The following is a 15723-nucleotide window of genomic DNA, read 5'->3' as shown; positions in this document are numbered from 1 at the left end:
TCAGCAGGGAAAACTACAAACATAGGTATACACAAGTCGTAATAACAAGTGATGAGGCATAAAACAAGTCCATTCGTAAGAAACTGTTCCCTGAACGTAGCGTCTAGGGCCTATACTATACTGAGCAGCACCATGAGTACAAGGTACAAAACCCCGTAATCGGCAGCAGAAAGATAAACCATATGCCGTAAGCACCATCACAGTATAGACTCATAGCTCGAGACAGCTACAGCATGCCCGCGGACAACAGTCCCACACCACCAAGCTACGGCACATAAACACCATATCTGCATAATGCGTACTGCATAGTGTTCGAAGAACTACGATATCTGTTGTTTTTATTCCGCCTGCCGAAACTAGCCGCGGACTGGCGGACAAAATATGAGTTGAGGGATTCTGTCGTCACAAGTGGGCGATAAGGCGACAGCTGATTCCCGGAAAAGCAACCTGCACCTGCAGCAGTCCTATGCAAAATCATGCTGCCTTATCCAAGTCCAATGTCCAACTTAGCTATACAATTTATTCAATCTAGTCAGTTCCTTATTTTGTACGTAATGTAACCTGCATAATGGCTCTCAAGCTTGACTCACTACTTCTACTTCTATCCAACCATGATTTGTATCACTAGGGCAGGTTTTTGCAACTTTTGCAACTTTTTTACAGCTTCCGGCAGCTTTCTAAATACTTAGAAGATATGTAGTATTATACAATGTAAACATGGAATGGCAACGACCGATTTTGCAGCTTCGTTCCGCTTCGCTGAAGCTTTACTCAGACTTATTTTACGGCAGCTACTGTAGGATTTCAGGCAATCCAAAAGTTGTCTTCCAGAGCTCAGAATTGACTGAATCTGGTCTTGATCGAAAGCTACTGTCGCACTGATTCCAAAAATATCAATCAAAATATGGTCAGGCTCCGTACTTAGATGAAAAATCACCCTCAACATCTAAAATCTGCATTGTTCAGAACAATCCACAATATCAAAACTAGCTCAGTGTGTGGGAATAATGACCCGTCTCCAATCTTTGGTTTCCAGATCAGTACTACGAACCATGTACTTCTTTCTTTTCCACTCTCATCTGCAATATGGAATCGTAGTATGCGGAAATGCATGCACAATATTTTTGTGCAGAATTCGAACCCTGCAAAACCGTGCGATACGGCTGATCTCATCTGTACCATTACCAGAGATGAGCATCAGCATGGATTAGGATTAGGTTTTGAAAAAACAGGATTTGTGAAATTTTGTCGGATTTGGATTATACATTTTTTTCAGAATGGATTAGGATTTGGATTGGATTTACCTATTTTCTGGGAGATTGAAATGTCGTGTGGCGAACGGCGACAAACTTTTTTCAGATCAGTTATTAATGTACCTATGGTTACTAAGTTATCTTGAATCAAGTGAATCGTTGGTTGTGAAAGAAAATTTTCGAATCCCTCCATTGCATAAATTAGTATTTTTTCTGAATTTCCAGCTGGAATCGGATTAGGATTGGACATGGATGGATATGAATATGAAAAAGTTATGGATTAGGATTTGGATTTGGATTTGAAGGTTCGAATTTGGATTGGATTAGGACATAGAAATTTCAAATCCGCTCATCTCTGACCATTACGTACGCCTTACTACCGTAAGCATTGAATTTTGCGAGTTGATGAACTATATCGCTTCGAAGTATCAAAAGTTGTTCACAAATATTTTTCCAATAGTCTGCCTCCTGTGTTTGATGACTTTTTCATACCTGCTAAACATGTCCATTCCCATTACACGAGATCCTCGTCTAAAGGAAACATGTACTTACCCCCACCCAATAGCAACCTAACTAAGAGATGAATCGACTACTCGGGACCTATCATCTGGAATGCATTACCACCACATATCCGTGAATTGCCTTATAATAGATTCAAAAAAGCCCTACTTGATCACCTCTTGTCGTTACACTAACACTGTTGCCCTACCTCGCCCAGACATTGCTTCATTGATCATTTGCTACCATTGTTTAATTTTTTTTCTATTTTCCTTTCTTAACTAAACATTTTTTACAGCTAGACTGTTCAGAGTCAAGTGTACCTGTTTGATGCTGGTGTGATCAGACTAGAAACTAGATGACCTTCACGGTCTTATCGATCATTCCTATCTAATACCGAATACTGTGCACGCATATTTTCTGTACCACCATCACTGCCGTTTGTTATGTATTTTGGTTCGATGAAAATAAAGACTCTCTCTCTCTCTCGGATGACCGCAAAACAATGACCATACCAATGACCCATTGCGGCTCTTCGATCAATCAGGTTTATTAATATTTTCATCGTTTCAAAACATCACAAGATTGCGATACAATGAAAAGATAGGAAGGTGTCGAAACAACTTGGAGTAGCCATTAAGATCAGACACCCACCTTAGCCTGGGCGAAGTAAATAAGAGGCATGCACACTGAATGAAAAGTGTCCGATTGTTCGGACAATGCCGATAATTCAGACATGGAGGGCGAATTCTAAGTGGTTAGTGCCTGATCATATTTTCATTTACATTTTCGGAGTCAGTGTGACAGTAGCTTTCGATCAAGACCAGATTCAGTTATTTCAGCGCTCTGAAAGACGACTTTTGGATTGCCAGAAATCCTACAGTAGCTGCCGTAAAATAAGTCTCAGTAAAGCTTCAGCGAAGCGGAACGAAGCTGCAAAATCGATCGTTGCCATTACATGTTTACATTCTATAGTAGTACGTGTCTTAAGCTGTTTGGAGGAATCTTATAATCTTATATTGCAACTTTTGCAACTTTTCTCGATTTTTTTCATCCAACTTTTTTCCAGGGATATAATTATAGAAGTATATGTATATCCCTGCTTTTTTCAAGGAACTTTTTTCGATTTATCATGCAATTTTTGGCAACTTTTTTCGATTTTTCATGCAACCAACTTTTTACTGAAAATATTTGGCATTCGAGCGCTTGATTATTCAATGTCGTTTAAATTTGAGGTCATTTCTGATTTGACGTATAGGTCTACATTCAGGCTAGACTGCCGAAAATCATATTTTCACTGGGTCAATTTTTTCAGGCTATTGATTTTGTTGAAGTCGCCAACACCGATGTTTGCTACAGTGCCTTGCATACGGATCAAATCGTGTATGTCATACCCTAATAATTTCAAGAAACTTGTCCATAAATGCAACTTTTTAGTGCAACTTTTGTGAAAAATAATGCAACTTTCCCTAGTGAGAGAGAGAGAGAGAGAGAGAGAATCTTTATTCGTATACATTACGTATCAACATTACACTACAAAAATGTAACAGTGAAATGCGACATGCAAGGTAGTGATCACCGAACTTCATTTTCACCGGTGGTTTTCAATTTTTTTATGGTCGTAGGTGGCCAGCTTTCTGTTTTGCAGATGCTCCGCGGGCCCACCCCACATCTTAGTGCTGCTCGAAATATGGAGGAATTCTGCCTTTTTGGTTAGCCAGAAGCTAACATACTTTGTCAACAAACTGGGATGAGGATAAATTGGAACCAATGATAGGCCTCCCAATACACTATGACGTCACAATTTAATATTCGTGACGTCATGACTTAAAAAATAACAAACATGTTTTAAATTAGGGCCTAGTTTTAAACATGTTTTGTTTTAAATTGTTTTTTGTTTTAAATGCGACCCTATTTGCGATACTGCGACGCATTCCACTCTCGCTTTGTTCTGTCATATTGATGGTGGCCGTCTTACCTCGCCTGTGCGTTTTACCCCACTCTACCGTATTCAATTGGAAAATTTTCTTCGCGCTTCACACCACACGATGGAGTGTCTGTAATTTTTTTTAGTTATTGTTGAGTATCGTTGGGTGTACCCGTCTCCCTGACAAATAAAAATGAAAATATAGGCCTAAATAAAAATACGCATAATGTACAGAATTGAATCTATCCCAGCGGTTGCGGGGTTAGTACACTTAGAAGCCACCAGCTTTTCGGCGCCAAAAAACAACACCATAGAGCAGATGACTTCTTAGCTAACACTGGCAGTAGGGTTATCATATGTTCTCCTTTATTAGGATTTGTTCTGTTTTTCAGGAAATCAAAAATGTCCTCTGAGGACGCTAAAATATCCTCCTTTTTGGAAATTCGTCATCCTTTACTGCTTTGACCGCCAGGCTAATGGTCAGGATCAACTGAAAATAAATGATGCGAAATACGTAATGCGGAAGTTCGAGAGGGTCATTTGGGAGTCGAATCAAAATATGTCAATTCGGGAGTCGGAGTGATAACGACCTTTTTTAAATCATTTTTTAGTCAACACAACATGCAACTTCTCCAGTAAATATTTCAAATCAGCTGTTTTCAATTTTCGTAACCTAACTTATGATTTGATAAAAGTGCCCTCCTTTCCCGATTACAAAATATAGTAACCCTAGCTAACAGGAAACGCGATCCCAGAAAGTATGCCGACGATAGAACCTTGGCCGAATATTGCGCCAGATGGCCCTGTCCTTGCGATCTGAGTCCCTCGGTACAAATGCGACCAGCAAAAATGCAACTTGAAACCGCACGCGCGTCTCACCAAACAAGTTTCTCTTTCAATTTGTTGTTGTACGTGTGAGCGGTTTTTTTTTAATGGTGACAGCGTTCTCCGGAGGTCACGAAATAAAAGCATATGCTTCAACAAAAGTAACTGGCGAGAGGTATAATTACGTGCCCTCTAAATATTTGCATACATGGCTTCCATCAACTCTACCGGTAAATCCGATAATGATAACGTATGTAAGGGTTACCATATTTTAAGACCCTAAAAGAGTACACGTTTCATAAACTATGGAAGCTCCAAGAAAACTGAGTGATTTTGAAAAAATTTCGACCGATAGCTCTGTGTTGACTAAAAAAGGTGATCACGTAGACTCGACTCCCGATTTACCCAATTATAACGAAACTCTGGTGTTCGCTGCGTCGGAGTCGCATTTTTCATGGCATTTTAATCCGTTTCAGAGAAGTAGAGGACATTTAGGCGTCCTCCACGGACGCTATCAAATTATTGCAAAAAGAGGACAAATCCTTTTAAAATAAGAGCTACGCTAACCTTAACGTTTATTTAATATGCAAGTAGCAATGTTATTAACCAATTTAATTCATCAACTTTGAAAAAATTTCGCACGGAAGTAAAGGCACGTTGATTTTCCATAGCATTAACATTATAACATAACATTTTGTCTGTGGATGAAATATATGTAATATGTAGGCTATAAAGATCACACCAGAAGTTGTGTTATTCACCTAATAAGGGCCCAAGACCATTGTTTTTACTATATTTTATCCATCTCTTTAAGGTGTGGTTGTTTTGCCTCAACAAATTTTTGCCCCTCCACCCGAGTTATTTTTCTGGATACGACCTTGCTCCAGGCCCACATCCCTAATACGCGGGTCATTTAGTTACTACCATATAGGATTCACAAATACAGGCACACACTCCTTCCGTATAGAGCTCAGTCAGATACCACGCGATTTATGAACAAATCGGAATAAAAAGACCAACGGCAATATCAATAGATTTTTGTTGATATAATGAGACCTAAGCTTTTCACCAACTTCATGATTTTCCCAGCAGCACAGTGCTTTTCGATATTTACAATTTGTCAATTAGTGATATTTTGTTCTTTCAGTGGCTAAGAGAGAGATGAATAAAGTCACTGGCCGATGTCAAGAAGAACTCGTTCTCACTTCTCATCTGCACGTTCCATCTCGGTCACGTGATCGCCCGTGCGTTCTGATCTAGAATTCAGCTGATAAGACCCTCTTCGTAAAATATGCATTTTGTATAATAATGGTGCGAGAAAATAAGAAATTATAGGTTTATCGCCAGCAGTTCAGCCTTAAAAGGTGCTGATTGCATGAGTTCAGTTCTACTCAATAAACCGGCTTAGGCCTACCTAATGTAACATGGGTTGGGGTACTAAATGAACTCGAATCTGTCATATTTCTGAATTAAGTAGAGTATCTCAATAATCCATTTCAGAGCTTATTATCAATTTCTATCGTGGCGTGGCACTGCTATTGTCCAAAAATCATTTGAAGTGGCATGACACATTCTATAACAGTGGTTCTGCGTGAGCACTAACACCCCCGGGGCTGCTTACGACTTTGACGAAGGGAAATACTTGTTGAGATTTGGAACAATATGTAGGTGCGAAGGAAAGATGGTATACCCCAAGCCACCATATTCCAATATAGTCCTCACGGCAAATCAACCTTATTATCTCATGAGCAATGTTTACCCCACCTCTGTGTAGATCACGTGCGCATTTGGAAGTGTGAAACCCATATACTTGCCTTGCTGTGGCGGGGTATACTGAGATATTTTAACATTCATATAGAGTTTATATGCAACCGATATCGAGTGTGTCATAGCTAGGGTTGCATTTAAAACAAAAATCAATTTAAAACAAGGCCCTCGTTTAAGACATGTTTTGATTGTTTTTTTTTTAAGCCATGACGTCACGAATATTAAATTGTGACGTCATGTTGTATTGACATTGACAATTGAAAGTGCAGGGTAAATATAGCTCATTTGATGAAATATATGTACTATAGCTGTTGAACCGACTATTCTGATGGTTGCAACCAACCTATATCTATATACGTCAAGTATATCGGGTGATTCGTGTCCGCAGGCTCATATAGCATGTTTTTTGGAAAGAATTGACACAATTATGGCATAATTTTACAACTTGAAAAAACACAATTGAAGCTAATGGACAAGCAGCACTAAAAAACCACCACAAATGACGCAAAATCTGCATGACAGATGTTCGTGAGGGACCTTTTTTCAGTCAACTCGTGATTTCCCGTCAAAATTCCAGAATCGGCACTTTTCTGGTCCGGTAATCTGACTTTTGTAATTTGTAAAAAGGGTCCTTTTTTCCGGACCCCAGAATCGGGTAACCCTATAGGCATAAGTGAATTCACGGACAGAACAAAACAGTTACTGTGTGCTGCGAATGTTTAAAGTATAGTTGGCATGCCTCGTACCTATATTCCTACATCAGAGAAGAAAACTGTGGCATTACTTCTACTGTAGTAGCATCAACAATAATAATTGGTTAGGGATCGTACATTATAATATCATATGGTAGCCCTAAACTAAACTATATAGAGTCAATTCTTTTGCCTGCTACGACTACCTGTCTCCGGTTGGATTTTTCATATAAACATCATTGCTTAAAGCCAACAGAAACAACTTTAACCGTAGACCATCCTACAGCTCAAATTCACCTTCGCCAGATCATACGTCGAAGAAAGCAAAATTAGTAAAATACATAGTTTTCGGTCGATTTATTTCGTTTTGTTCAAAAGTCGCCATCGAGCATCATAGCAAACAAATATTTAAGAAAAACAATAACAAAGCGCAAGGCAGGTGGAGTGAGTTAATTCGTATAACTTTACTGCACATCATAGTATTTCGAGGTGAAAAATAGAATGGACGTGTCTCTGAATCAACAACTGGACGATGTGATCTTCATAGCGATGTCAGCGCTGGCGCGGCCTACGAGAAAGCGCATGTGGTCACCAGCTTGCCGGAGCTCGTCGATTGCACTGGAAGGAGAAAATATATTCGGTTCTAGTTACTGGACTCGTTAAATCGGCTACCAGAAAAATTATGCAGTCAGAAAAAGGCAATCACTGTTCATGAAATTCCTGATACGTAGGGTAAAAACCAACAACGATATACTAGAAAGGTTATCGAACCCCAAGCGTTTAACCTTCAAGATAAAAAAAAAAACATATGAAGAGATAGATAGTGGTCCATTATATTCATCAAACCAACGACCAAAAGAGAAGTCCACATTGTTGGGTGAGCCTGGCACAATGTTGGCAGAACGACAAAGATGAACTACGACTAGATCGACTACGGAAACTTCAATCTACGTAATTCCAATACTATTCTCACAAAGCCACACAGATAGTCATCAATCGTAACATAAGACTAATTCCATTCAGAAAGATATATGACTTGAGACATATGCGGCTAAATTGGCCCTGAAACCTCGATTGATCGCATCGTAGCATACGAAATATTTAGAACAACGCTACGCACTTTGATGGAAACGACATATCTACGCACGACCTTTGTTTCTAGTAGGCCATGATCTATCCACGTGAAGTCATGATCAACTCACAGCATTGCCATAAAGCGCAATGAAATAGGAATGATCGAAAATATACCAATTGATCTTCAATGTGACGTAAAACCCCCATTACATTCTTTGTCGTAGCATAAAAGGTACATATTTGAAATTTCTACATTTTTATACACTTATGGCGTCATGATTAGTGATTACTCGAATACTCGACCCCAAACCCAATACATTGTTCAGAATCAAATCACTCAGTTACTAGATTTTGCCCACATCTGTTTAATACTCTTGGGCAAAATTTCTCACTATATACGCTTTAGATTTTGGAGAGTAGAAAGTAGTTTTAAAACATGATTACATCCCCTGTATGAGTGAAATTGTCATGAAAACTGGGCGTAAGAGACAATGCATCACGGTAACTGAATCTATTTTCGAAAATTGCACCGATTTTGTGGTGTTATTGGTCATTTTACGTTAGTCGTGACGATGGACCATGCAATTTTGAAAGTGGCCAGTTGGCCACCTATCATATGGCCTGCGTAATGGATGCGACCCACCGACCAAATCTACATTTTGAAACTAATCGAGTAATTGTCATGTCTTCATTTTCTCCTTTTACTTGAAACAGCTTTAGCATGTCTTTGAAATTATTATTTCTACTTGTAATTCAGTGAAATTAGCCGTTACCTTTACTTCTACTGAGTCGCAACACCTCTGTACGAGGGTTGCATTTAAAACAAATGGTTGTATAAAACACTTTGTTTAACACATGTTTTGTATAGTGTTTTTAAACAAAGGCCATTGAAACAAATTTGTGTTTTTTTGTTGCAAAATCATGCCATAATTGTGTAAATACCTTCCAAAAAACATGTTGTATGAGTCTACGGACAATTACCACCCGATATAGCCGACGTATACGATATGGGATGGTTGGAACCCTCAAAATAGTTGGTTCAACAGCTATAGTACGTAGATATTTCGTCGAAGGAGCAATATTTACCCTATATTATCAATTGTCAATGTCACTCCCTATGGCGTCACAATTGAATATTCGTGACGTCACGGCATAGAAAAAATTGTTTTAAACAAGGGCCTTGTTTTAAATATGTTTGTTTTAAATTGATTTTTGTTTTAAATGCAGCCCTATCTGTACGCGTGCTTACGAATTCTACTGCTACACGAGTCTGGTGATTGTTGCGTGCGTCACTCGATTGATGAAGCAAGGAAAAGAAATTCGGAAAATCTACACCAGTGGTTTCCAAACTTTCTCGGCATGTGGCTGCACACTACAAAATTATAAAATACTTGCGGCACACTTACAACAAAGTAGGCATAGGATTTCTGACCGCGATATAATTCTGGGTTAGGTTTTCGTGTAGCGTGTAGGCCTATCACCCTTTTCGGCTCTTTTGGTGAGAATACAGACTCTTTTCACTAAGAGTGTATATTCTACGATAGCCGAGGCGCCGAATGTGCAGAATTCCAGCAAAACACACCTTGAATAGTCCATGCTGACAAGAGTCGCTCCGTTCACGGCCAAAATCCTATCGCCAAGCAGCAATCTCCCTTCTCGCAGCCAACACTTAATAACTTCTTGATGCTTCATTCTGGCATGCTGTAAAAACGCATCGCGCTGTAACTAAAAAGCGGAATGCGAAGCGCAAATTGGCGTGTTACCTTCACCGAGGGTCCGTCGGGCACCAGCGATCGCACAAATACTCCAGGAGTGCGTAAGCTCGTGTGCATGCCATCGACTAATCCAAGTCCAAGACCTTTTTTTCCCTTGACTACATCCACAATAAAGACTTCGCTTGCCGCAGAGTCGCTTGGGTCATTCTTCCCGTTGGACGCGTACCCGTTCGGCCTCTGAACCTCTGTTGAAGGGACAAGTGTGTAAAGATTCAGTTTTGATGCAGGTAAATGCGACGACGCGGTATAGATTTTCTCGACGCAGGAAAATCGGTGGCAGTTTTCGCTAGGTGTATACTATACCGATATAATTCATTATTTTTATCCTCGTGATTATTTATTTGTCAATTGCGAATGCCCTGGACGTGGAGAAGTCTTCGATCTTGCTTCATAACACAATCGGTTGGGTCAGGATTAATGGGGCTTGCAAAGGGCGAAAGCATCTCCATTAACGCGACATGAATCTCTTTAAAATAGAGAAATATAATGTGCCTCGTCCCAGCCACCACCGCAAATGAATTGGGAAATTCTAATAAGTTTTAGACGTAGCTCAGAAACACCTTGAAAACGTCCGGCTTCCTGCATGTAGGGCGCAGGGTACAACGGAATATTTCGGAACTATCAACACAGTCATCTATGCGCAGAAGTGAACAAGCGATGACGTATAATAATGAGCATGAGCAAATGAGCAATGAGCATGCTACGCTTCTATATCATTCACATACGCCTTGTGATTGATCGTAAAATTAAGCAGTGAAATGTAAAAACAGCAGACGATGGATCAAAATTGGTGACAAATGAATAGCACGCAGAACAAAACGTCGCAAATGCAGTCCAACAAAAGCGTCATTCCCCGACAACCGCAACACAACGTGATTTCGTGACCGAGCGTCTACCTATTTCGGAACGCTTCATGACCGTAGTGTTTACGGGCAGCACTCTCAACTCGGACGATTCTTCGTCGTTCCCACAAACAGCGCTAAGATCTATCACGTCAACGAACGCATCGGGCGGTTCGATGTCAATCGCTGCGTCTAATTGACAGAGGACGCAGTATAGTCAGCGTTGCTACTCCATTAGAAGTTACGCTGTACTTTCCTTCTCAATTACAAGTTCAAGTTGCGATTTTTAAGACACGTTAAAAATACTTCAAGTTGAAGAAGAAAATTAAGTATTCGTTAAGTTTCAAAAGGTAGATTCCGTCGGTGAGTCGCATACCTTTAGCAACTCATAGGAAATTGCTACATGCATCTTGGCGACTATAAAGAATACGACCACAACACTACAAATTAGAGCGGGGCGTGAGCCGGAGACGGATTGGATATTCGGCCGGATTTTATCTGATACGGCCGGACTCGTATCGGAGCCGGGTCAGTACTTTTTACAAAGAATAGGACAGCCCTCGAATCAATATTATTTAAACTGAAACGTCCATCGAAATAAGCCACATGTCAATCCAAGTTGGCATAATTACTTCACATAAGGGTTGGGTTTGATCTTCGAGTTTTTAATGTCCTGTTTGCATTGCTTCAATCAATATCCAATACCTTCCTGTGAGTAGATAATTGTTATTGTAGATTTTTGGGCCGGATTACGGTCATTTCTATTAGTTGGACCCGAGCTTTAAAAAACAGGATCGGAGTAGGACCATATAACCAGCGGAATAAGTATAGTACAAGTATGCCAAACCCGTACTTTAGTACTTGGAAAAAGTGGAAGCACTCTTTTACCATAGGCGGTCAAAGCAGCCATCGCTGATCCTAATGTAGAAGTAATGTAGTAAATTTCTGCTCAAGTTCAAGTATAAGTAGGCAATCCCAATAAAATTTAACAGCAAGTATTCTGGACCCAATTTTGCATACAAAATTTAGCTATGAAGTAGAAGTAATCTAGAATCATAACCACTTGGTAAGCAGGGAGAGCAGGCAAAACCTACTTGAGTAGTCCAATAAAGTAAAGTAACTGACCACTTCTGGTTACAAGCCGTACCTGGGATACCATCTTCCGCCGTGGACAAGGACTTGTAGTCACAGCTTTGGTCGTCGGTTAAACTCCGGATAGTCTGCCTATTCTTGGTCTTTCTTTTCGGCCTGTCCAGCGTCGCGTACTTGGTGGTGGACCTGCCGCCTTTAGTGTGAGTAGGCGAGGTTTTTAGTTCCGAAACGCTCTTCACGCATCTGGGCGACGGGGTGGGAACCCCTGGCGCTGTCTTTCGGGCTGCCGGCCTCGGAGTCGCCACGTCATTGTATTTATACTGAGCTGAGTCTTTCGGGCTTCTAGAATGCGTAACGCTCTTTTTATCGGCGGAATACGACGCTTGCGAAGCCGAATCAGACAAAATCGAGCTGACGCTGGTTGAGGACGGGCTGTCGTTGCCGGTGATCATTTTCGCCGAAGTGTAATTCGAATCTGTCTGGTTTGATGACCTTTCGAGTCTCGGCGGAGTCCTGCGCGAGTGTTTGAGATGCACGGATGAATTTGACGACGACGACAATGGCGAGTGGGTGTGGTGGTGACCGTCGGGTGGTTGTCGTTCGCCCACGTCGGAGCCGTCGAGATCGGAACTAACGGGCCATTGCTCCGGGGAACTGTCAAAATGTTAAAGTTAGAATCCCGAGCACTGTTGCCGATTGGCACATTCGGGAACTAGGTAGCAAGTGCTGCAAGGGAAATACCGCATTTGAAGTTCTTCAGATAAATTAAGGTAGTTCCCCCGGAGTTTATCGGCATGCCTCTCCTGTTTGAGAATAGGGACTCGGGATGCAGTAGTTCGACGACCTTATGCAGTGGAAAAATGTTAATCCCCCAGACACCCTTGAGTTTTTCTAGTAGCCTTTTTTTATGATATTTGAACTGTAAGAACTCTTTCTTCGTTATACATAGGGTTGGGTTTGCAATCAATTTGCTACTATTTTACTTAAGATTTGACATCCAAAGAATTTCGGTAGTTGCAAACCCTGATCGTGAGCTATAATCAGGGTTGCCATACCGTCCTTATTTCTAAGATTTGTCCTTATTTTGAAGGACCACGTCTTAGAAAACTCAAATGTCCTTATTTATAAGAAATGTCCTTATTTTCGACTTGCGTCCTTAATTTGTCTTATTTTCAACCACTACTGAACGTCGATCGTTTACCTCTGGTATCTGTGTTGCATAATATTCTATAATTATGCTTTTACGTCGAGATTTTATCACATCATAACTGAAAGGAACTCTCGTGATGTACACACCACAATATTGACTTCCAAGTGGTGAGATAACTAGGGCAGAGAGTGGTGGTGTAGCAGTTTCGTCTGTACCAAGCTACCGCAGCGGACGTCATTTTAGGTGTAAACAGCAGTACCAGGTTCTTGCTGTTTGGTCTACAGCAGGAAAGCTCAAGCTGTGGGGAAAGCAGTATTTGTTTCGTAGTGAAAAAAGGCGCAGTGCAGTCGACACATTGGTTAAAAAATAGTAAAGCTATAAATCATTAATAAATTGATCTAAATTATATTGCACTTGCACATATAGTCTTAGCTACTAGTAAGGCTAAATCTGATTAGTTAAAATAAGCAGGCGTAAAAACGTTTTTCGTGACGATTATGAGGGAGAATTCAAAAGTATCTAACGAAGATTGAAGGGTGAGTGTTTCCCACATTGCGGTAGCTGCAATTGTGACATTAACCTGGTGGCCAAAGAAAAGACCACTATTTCAACTCACATTGTTACCCCAAAACACAATAAGTGTGTCATAATGCTTAATTTGAGCCAGTCGATGAATAATTTTTCCACAAGTCGATCAGCACTAATGACCACAGACTACAACGAAGCTGCCGTAGAGGGTACCTGGGCATTCCATACTGTCAAAACCAGCAATCATTCATTACCAACGATTGCACATCGCATTTGTTCAAAGCAATATTCCCCGATTACAACAATGCGAATAAGTATTCTTCGGCCAGGACCAAGACTACAAACATTGTTACTCGAGTGCTTGCTCCATACGCTCAAATATGATTTTGTCTAGACCTGGTGAACGGCCTTTTTCGATATTGATTGACGCCTCTAATCACAACGAGGTGAAAAAGTTTGGTTTAGGGGTGCGAGACCAACGTTTTTTAGGGGGGCTGACGAAGTGCTGTTTCGGCCCTGATTAAAGGTCAACCTATAGACCTGAGCTGTTGTGAGATCCACTTTCTAATAACAAAGAGTTGCTGGAACAGATAGTATCTACAAAAGCGCTTTTTCATGCTACTCTAATTTTTTGAGTGTCCTTATTTTTGGGTCCATGTCGATGGCAACCCTGGCTATAATGATGCGAACGCGAGTCGCGGCAGTTACCTGGCGGACTCAAACTTGTGGCCGCGCCCGATCGCGATGATGGTGTCGCGAATGGCCGAGTACCAGGGTTCTTGTGGCACGACGCTCAGCGCGATTCTTGTGCCGCCCATCGGGAGCACGAGCGGCGGGTGGTTGTCGTAGCTTTCCAGCAGCGCGTCTGAATTGAACAAAATCATTGAAGTCTATCTCGCATAACATACTAACGTATAACATAAGTCAGGACCCAGTCGTGTCAAAGTCTACATAGGCTACCGGTACTCAGAGGTGGTCGGTAATGAAGTACTTCTACCTTTTCTAAGTACTGAAGTAGGTTTTGTCTTCTTGCACTGTTTATTCAAGTGGCTATAATTGGACTACTTCCCATTCTACTGAACATTTTGTTAGGAACAGCTAACAACTTTTTAGTCTTTGGATATTGTAAAGTAGAATGAAATTTTCAGATATGTCTCCATCACCTTTATGAGTAAGACGTCATAGCGGCTGGATGAAATAGTCACCATATCACGGTAACTGAAAATATTTTCAACACTTGCACCAATTTGTAGAAGTAATGGGCATTTTGCGTTGGTCGTAAAGATGCACTCTGTAAATTCGGAAGGAGCCGCACAAGTTTGTAATACCTCGACCAAATCTACCTTTTGAAACTACTTCCACTTAAAGTAGGTTCATCATGTGTCAACAATCGCCACCTCCACTTGTAATTGAGTATAGATTTACAGGGCTACTTCTACTTCCCTTTAAGTACCAGCGGTGACTACTTTGACCACCTCAGTCCATACTATTATTATGACGTTGAACATTGGACTAAACCTTGCTCCGTAGCTTTCTGCAATTCTGCCGGATCCGGATGCCATTCCGACGGTCGTTTTCGTATACGGGGTCCCAGTATGTACCCGTTTAGAATGCGATGCAGCTGGGCGGGCGTGAGGGACGGAAAATCTCTCCGAAATTGCGACCACGTACTCTGACAAAGGAAATACGCAACGCTGTTACGACTTAACATACGAGATGACTAAATCCCCAATCGGTCTACTGCAAAGACTATACGTATTCCTGGTTTCGAATCGATTCTACCAGACATCCTCACATTATTTTCCCCGAGCCATGAAGAATACTTATAGCATGTGCCAGAATCGCATTCCATTCGGGATGGGATACGCATTGTGCGTTACTATTAATTACCAGAATAAAATGCATTTTACAAGTAGCGATCACCCTGTAAAGTACAGAGATGGAAATTGATGTATTTTTTAGATTTCCACCATAGCATGAGGGTGAAAAGCAAACCATCGCCACATTCTGGTGTCAAGTTTTGCTTTTGCACCCATTCCAATGGATGAAAACGAATCAAATATACCACTACTTATCTAGATATATCACAAGGATGTATGGTGGGTTCTTTTTGCGCTTTTTTGGGTCGTTACACGTAAACAATGTTCCCACTAAGCTGCGCGCGTGCGCAATTGCGCAGTGCTGACACGGACTCTGCGCACAGAAAATCTAAGCCGCACACATAAAAGCCGAAGTGCTGACCATTTTTTAGTCGTTACGCACTGTTGTCCAAGGGACCGCGCAGTGAGTTGGTGGGTACG

General features: G+C 41.0%; 2 protein-coding genes across 5 annotated transcripts in view; one reads left to right on the top strand and one right to left on the bottom strand.

The window, feature by feature from the left end:
* LOC145445220 (cytochrome b5-like) overlaps nucleotides 1-15723 on the top strand; it is a 392395-nt gene that overhangs the window by 54477 nt on the left and 322195 nt on the right. The gene's annotated exons all lie outside the window — the stretch shown is intronic.
* The window catches only part of LOC145445181 (ras-associating and dilute domain-containing protein-like), a 32099-nt gene continuing 23680 nt past the window's right edge, over nucleotides 7305-15723 (bottom strand). For 3 of the 4 annotated variants that reach the window (XM_080323330.1, XM_080323331.1, XM_080323333.1), the window contains exons 12-18: nucleotides 14942-15095; nucleotides 14132-14288; nucleotides 11801-12399; nucleotides 10708-10845; nucleotides 9800-9996; nucleotides 9619-9737; nucleotides 7305-7580 (exon numbers count right to left, since the gene is read on the bottom strand). In XM_080323330.1, the coding sequence (XP_080179456.1) occupies nucleotides 7481-7580; nucleotides 9619-9737; nucleotides 9800-9996; nucleotides 10708-10845; nucleotides 11801-12399; nucleotides 14132-14288; nucleotides 14942-15095 (1464 nt within the window). In that variant the 3' untranslated portion in view covers nucleotides 7305-7480. The remainder of the gene's footprint in view (nucleotides 7581-9618; nucleotides 9738-9799; nucleotides 9997-10707; nucleotides 10846-11800; nucleotides 12400-14131; nucleotides 14289-14941; nucleotides 15096-15723) is intronic. The other variant, XM_080323332.1, reaches the window with a different exon arrangement.

This window comes from Botryllus schlosseri, chromosome 8, assembly GCF_051294905.1.
Source record: "Botryllus schlosseri isolate E-star chromosome 8, Bs_hap1, whole genome shotgun sequence".
NCBI classification, from domain to species: Eukaryota; Metazoa; Chordata; class Ascidiacea; order Stolidobranchia; family Styelidae; genus Botryllus; species Botryllus schlosseri.
This window is presented reverse-complemented; position numbering and strand designations above follow the sequence as displayed.